This window comes from Pyxicephalus adspersus, chromosome 5 (genome assembly GCF_032062135.1).
Source record: "Pyxicephalus adspersus chromosome 5, UCB_Pads_2.0, whole genome shotgun sequence".
NCBI classification, from domain to species: domain Eukaryota; kingdom Metazoa; phylum Chordata; class Amphibia; order Anura; family Pyxicephalidae; genus Pyxicephalus; species Pyxicephalus adspersus.
The window spans coordinates 63,934,921-63,941,942 of NC_092862.1; the positions used below are offsets into that span (position 1 = coordinate 63,934,921).

At 36.1% G+C, this 7,022-nt stretch overlaps 1 protein-coding gene across 2 annotated transcripts in view; it reads left to right on the plus strand.

Annotated features, from left to right (window-relative positions):
- Window positions 1–7,022, plus strand: part of F13A1 (coagulation factor XIII A chain) — a 66,262-nt gene that overhangs the window by 48,059 nt on the left and 11,181 nt on the right. For both annotated transcript variants that reach the window (XM_072411755.1, XM_072411754.1), the window contains exons 12-13: window positions 963–1,250; window positions 5,986–6,146. In XM_072411755.1, coding sequence (XP_072267856.1) covers window positions 963–1,250; window positions 5,986–6,146 — 449 coding nt within the window. The remainder of the gene's footprint in view (window positions 1–962; window positions 1,251–5,985; window positions 6,147–7,022) is intronic.

Consider the following 7,022-nt stretch of genomic DNA (forward strand, 5'->3'; position numbering starts at 1 on the left):
CTAAAGCATTGTTGTTTATTGGGATCCTGTTTTAATTCTTCAATAGAACAATGCTGTTTTTTGTTACATTTTGTCAGAACTATGATTTACCTGCTCAGTAGGTTGATTTTGCCTTTGGTAAAACACATCACGAAATACACATAAAACTGACTTCAAGGCAAAATCAATCCGCAAATATATTTTTTAGACCAGATGGCAAAGTTGTAGCAGGAAAAATTCTCTATTTATGTACTATTTTGTATTCTGTCTACTCTGATTAACTATTGCATGCCAGTGGGCAGGACAATAAAAACATAACAATAAAAACATGAAGAGAAAATTTAACAATGATGAGTATTTAAAATAAAGGAACAATAAAATAAATATATGCTCAGAGCATACAAGAATCCAGATGCATTGGTGCAGGTTCTGCATGTCTGTGTCTAAGGGGGTATTGGAAAACAGAGGTGGTCAAACACCTTTGAAAGTCACCTTATTGGTGGAACAGTGAGTTTTTAAGGTTCTCCAAAAAGCCTTGGCCAATTTATATTGAATTTGAGTTGTACTTTATTCATATGTTTTCCTAATAAAAAGCTGCTGTGACCATTGAAAGTCAATTTTGTGTCATGGTATTTGATTGGTAGCTGTGATGATTATGAAGTCCAGAAGACAGTTAACTTTTATAAAAGATATCTTTTATAATTAAGTTTTTCTTTGTTAAATAATATTAGAAGCTGTTTTTTTTTGTGTGGATAAGCAGTATGCAGCATAGTGTTGAATAATGTGTTGTATAGTCCTTTTATAAGTACTACATTATCAAGTCTGGATTTATCTCTCTAGTCCAGTTTAAACAGGGGTATTAAGGTGCCAAGGCATAGTACTATCATAAATCTAATATATATCAAAATATACTTAATCCTTGAGCAACAGCATGTCCTAATTGTGAGACTTATAATAGTTTTTTTTCCCTTTTTCTCTACCAGGTTGTGAAGAGGAAAGACTGGCACTTGAAGCTGCTCTCATGTATGGTGTCAAAAAGGAAATCAGAGATGAGCTACAGCTACTCTCCAAGCTTGACACTACAATGGACTTTCAGGAAGATAATGCAGTATTTGGCAGTGACTTCAAAGTCAGCTTAACATTCAAGAACCAAAGCCCCAACCTGTACACAGTATCAGCCTATCTAACAGGACATGTTGTATTTTATACAGGAGTTCTTAAAGCAGAATTCAAGAATAAATCCATTGAAGTAACTTTGAATCCATTATCCAGTAAGAATTTCATTTTTTTTATTATATTGTTGTCAATCGGGGCGTTCTACAACTGAGAATTTTATCTTGAAACATATTATTGTTTGTCATTTTTTAAAATTTCCAGACCATTTTTTAACACTAATACAATGTAAAAGTTGTAGCTTAGACACATTTTAAGTACTAAGTCTAAGAGTTAAAGTCTATTTTATTGTTATAACATTTTATTAACTATTAGTCACATTGGGGAAGCTGCTTTTTTTAGTTATGATCCACACAGAAGAACCCTCTGGATTTCTGGAGCTTAATGCAAACATAGCGGCTTTTTGCGCCTGCTGTGACACCTTGTCTAAAAAGCAAGCAGTGTTTGCAACTGCACAGCAGCTTTGGTAGATTTTCAGGGCTGAGGTTTCACTAAAGTTACCATATTCGACCAGAGCAGGGTACTTACATAAGGGAAATAGATTAGCTGTTGCAAAACGTATTGTAAAGTCTTGATTAAATTTCTACAAATATTTTATAGGAAAATGGTATAGAAGTTATTAGCCTGATCCTACAGTGCAAAATCTATAAATAAGTGATCTTTCCTGTAAGGAGAAGGACCCCACTGGGGGGCGCACCGGCCAGAGCCGTGGACCACGTCCCCCATATGGACAAAACCCGCTTACTCTCCCATCGCAGGTTTAGGGTGGGGGGGTTGTGTTTCTGGTCTGAGCCTGTGATGGGAGAGTGGGCGGGTTCTGGCATCATGGACTCACTGTGGGGGAAGTTTCCTCCCCTTTGAGTGACACACAGCCCCCCGCGCATGTGCGGTACTAATTCCGTTTACTTAGTGCTCCATAGGTCCGACAAGGTTGGCGATCTCTGATTTAAATTACCTAAAAGTTTCACAGAGATATCTCCTAGATATCTTCACTGCTAGATTCTCTTAAAATATATCTAAAACTAAACCTTGATTTGATTATGGATAGAGTAGGGCAGTAGTCCCCAACCTTTTGGAGCTCGCGGACCACTGATCTCACTGACTCCGGACTGCGCATATGCAGGGAGCGATGTCATGATGCCTGAACCTGCCCACCCTGAAACCTTCACCATTAAAAACGTTTTGTCTTTCAATGCACTAATATATTCATAATTTTTGAGTTTTGTAGCATAGATTTAATCACACTTGAAAACATGTGGTAGTGTGTTAAACTTTAGACCAAAAACTAGTGTTATCTCCATTACAGCCTGTTGACTGAAAAATGAAATAACACCAGAAATCTTGTGAATCTCCTCCTATCAGTATACTTCTGCTGCATCCTCATGAAGCAGAACTGGCTGGTTTTCTGCCCCCTTCTCTAACAGTCCCAGATATTTTGCATAGGGAATCACCAGTTGCTGATATCAGGTCAAATGAAAAACTCACATTCATTGCAATAAATAAATATAATTATTAAGTTATTAAGTTATACATAGCAGAAAGTGTTTTTTTTATTACTGTCTGGAGTTCAGCTACAAGAAATGAGAAATAGCAGCACAAAGAGAATGTATTTTACTTGATCATTGCAGGAAATGTTATTTGGGAATAAGAATAGTTTGAAGAGAAGAAAAAAAAAATCACTGCTGTGTTTGGTGTTGTTTGCCGTGAGGGCAACACTTGTAAATGGGGCAATTCTTGGCATAATTATCAAAAGACTATATGGCTTTAAAGCTAAACGTGCTGACATGGCTCTTTGAAGACAGTAACATCTTTATGTATTATTAAGCTTACCTGAGGATATATGCAAAACAAAGCTGTGCTTTGAGACAATGCCATGAAATCAATATTTATTGCTGTTTTCATCCTTAGCAGTAACAGCAGTGTCAATAGCATGTATTCCCTGCAAACAACAGCAGACTTGCTTCAGCTTGATGAAATAGTGCTCACCCTGCTATGAGTTTCCATCTTTGTCATAGAAAATCCCTCTTCTGATTACCTCTGGGAAACAGGGTTACAGTCAGGTCGTTATGGCGTTATAGCAAATTCTGCAATATTTCAGTAATTTAGCTTTGCTGAGCTATTACATTTATACTAAATTATCAACGACAAGGAAGTGTAAAAATTGGGGAAACCAGATCATAAAAGAAATGCAGTGAAATAACAGTTATTTAGCTGATGCCTGCTAATGAAAACTTGTCACCAATACTAGCACAACAGCATGCTTTATACCCCATATCACACTAGATTACAAAACTGAAATACAACAACTCAAGTCCTGGCTCTGACATAGCCCTTTACAGCAGAGTTAGTTAAAATCAGCTTCTATATTCTCATATATAAACTGAGTTTTTTCCTCTTAAAATGCCATCTCAGTTTATACTCAGGACACCCCAGTAGATAGCGCTGTGAACTTATGTAAAACTTGTAACAAACAATTGACATGCCTTTAGTACACACTTTACATGAGGACACCATTATCATCAATTCAAAAGAACAAACATACAACATATTCAGATCAGTTTATTTTTTTTTATGTATATATGGAGAATACTTTTCAAGTGCATCAAAACAAAAGGAGCGCAAAGACTCACTTGGTTTTCTTTAGGAAGCAAACACACCCATGCAGAAAAGCCTTCCCCCTGCCAGTATATTGTAGAGAATACCACAAAGTGTGAATGCAATGGTCGTTTGTGGAGGTCAGACACACCACCTGCTGCTTCCTATTAACAGGGAGTGAGTATGTACTTTACTAATCATGAAGCCATCTGACTAAGCAGAGGATGTGTTGGACCACATCTTCAGAGAGACCACTGCTTCCGCAACAGTTGTGAGGTTCATTGACTACAGAAATCTGCCGGAGGTCAGGTTTATCTGCTTAGGTTGTGGTTGCTTTGTAAATAAAAAAAAACAAACTTTGTACATTTTTTGCCTTGAAACTTTTATTAGCTGAATTTTAATTGAAAGTTCAATGAGGCTTTAGAGCGGAAGTAAAGCATACAACTGCAGAGATAGGTACTGTGTATATTGTATAGTATATGGGCAACATGATCAATGCACATATACATGTCCACTTTTGACAGCAAAGTTGGAGCATATAAGCATATGCAAAAACCCTTAGTATCAGTTCTGTGTAAAGGAATCTTTACAGGGAGTCAAGATTTTGGTATTAACCCATGAAGGGATATACAAGGCCACAATTTTGGTTGTCACAGGAGCAGCCATTATGTTGCACATGCAGCTCAGTGTACGATCCTAACATTGCTGGCTGCTGTCAATGAATGAACTCTCCTGCACATGAGGAAGAGTTACATATTTCTGGTCTGGTCAATCAAGATGGCTGATAAGCCTGAACCCAGAAGAGGACACGCACTGACAAAGGAGCAAGGAGAATTAAGTTTAAATTAAATATTTGCAAACAGGCCAATATGTTTTTTTTATTGCAGAAGACAGATAGCCTGCTCCATTTGCAAAAAAAACCTACTATATTTTATTTAACTGTATTTACACAATTAAAAATGTAATCATTGGGTTGTAAAACTAGTGCTTTTAAAGGTCAGTAGGGGTAAAGATGTCAAAAGTAGAGAGTATATGTGCACTGATCATGTCACCCACACACTTCATAGAGTGTGGAATGACTATTGTTACAGTCTAGTCTAGTGTTTCTCAACCTGTTTAACATGGGAAACTCCTTGAAATACATTTCAGGTCTTCAGGGAACCCCTACTATAATTACTATATTCACAACTCACAGGACATTAGTGTGGTGGTCAGTAGGAAGAATGCCTTTTACATTGCTGGTCATTGGGAAGGCTGCCAATGTTACAGAAAGCCAAAAAGATTATTGCGATCTGTTAAACTGACATGAGAGTCACCAATTGCTGAAGCAAATAGCCCTAGCAAATTTTGGGGGAACCCGATGGTTACATCTTGGTTGAGAAAGACTGCTAAATGCTTTTTATTGTACTTATCTCATAAGGTGTAAAAGTTCAATTGAAAATAGGTTAAGGTTTGCAGGGAAGCAAAAATGCATCTATGGCATGTGTATTAAATGGAAAACGGTGAAAATAGAGTCTTCCCACACAGATCATGTACAACCACCCTTAGCAGCCAAAAAGAAATCAACTAACCCCTCTATAATCATAGTGGCCAATGTAACTAAAGTTGGGGGATGAAAGATTGTTATCCTATTCAGAACTTAATAAGGCTAAATATAGTGTGACACTGGAAAAACACCAATGCAAAGTTTTTTTTTATTATTTAAAACTGTAATTGCATGAAACCAGTTTGAAGGTTGAATTATTTTCCCTTCGTGCTTTGGTATAAACATCTAACTTTGTCATCTAAACATAGATATCAGACTGTGGGTATTCTGTTTACCTTGAGCTATCTATTTATTTGAAATCACTCAAGCACAAATGATAAGAACTTATTTTATTTTTATTATAGTATAGTTATAAAGCAAAAACTGCAGTTTTGAAAAGCCGTAACTCTTTGTATGTTCTTTTGAACTTGGCAATACAGCACTTCAGTGATTTACATTAAGGTCTATTTATTAAAAACAGATTGTGGGCTTGAAAGATACATTGAGCTGCAAAAGCAGCAGATGCTCAAATCAAGCACAAATATTCCTTGCTTGTATATTGAGTGTGAAGAGGTTGCATTTGCGCATTACTATTTAGCTACAACAGGCAAGATGAGTGGTATATAGTATGTAATTCATGGAGATGCAATTCAAATGACCACTTTAGAATGTAAATTGTATTTTCTTTTCTTTCCATTTTAAATTTCCATTAGATAAAACAGTCAACGTTAATATTAAAGCCAACGAGTACATGAGCCATCTCGTGGAACAGGCATCTTTACACTTCTTCGTCACGGCTCGTATCAATGAAACAAGAAAGATAATGGCCAAGCAGAAGATTGTGGTATTACAAGTTCCTGAGCTACACATTAAGGTCAGAGCTACATCTATGATAATGGCATTAGACTGATTGTGTTGTAAATAAGAACCTTTAGGCTGAACCTTGCACGATTGAGGCCTGCACCAGTATGCACTTTTATAATAAGCAATCTTTTCATGTAAATGCAAATACAGCTTACTAGTTAATTTTTCCAGCTCTGAGTGTGAAACATAATGCAGAACATCCTACTGTGAAGAACTGTATCTGGAGTTGCTTTTTAGCAAATTTGAGCACTGTGGGGGTCATGATGATCAATTCAATCAAGTATCAAGGAACATGTGGGAGGTTAGGCATGGCCCAAAAGTGTGTCTGTTATAGTTATGGAAGTAGACTTGTATATTTCAGATGAACTAGCAATACAGTGTATATATGTGAACACACTCCTTCAATTGTAATGATTTATATATGTGTATGTATATGTGGTCTGACCTGACCTGGGTGATTTTTCATGGAACATCCACTCCTGGGAAGTTTCCAACTGTTTTACATGTTTTTCACTTGAGAACAATTTTTCTTACTGTAGAATGATTTTTTTTAATTATTTTTTTTAATAATTTATTTTTAATTATTACTTTTCTAGGATAAATGGTAATGTATTTATTCCTTGGTCTTGTGTTAACACACACCTGAATGCTCCAAACTTCAGATTTTATAGATTTTATAGAGGCGGTCACACCTTTTTGATTAGCAGCATACGAATACTACCTACCCTTTTAATTCCTATGGAAGGGGTAAGGGTGTACTTTGTTCACACACTGCTGCATCTTGATTTTTATCTTTTGAAAAACAAATGACACAGTTTAATATATCATGTGTTGTTTATCTGAGGTTATATATATATATATATATATATATATATATGTATACATA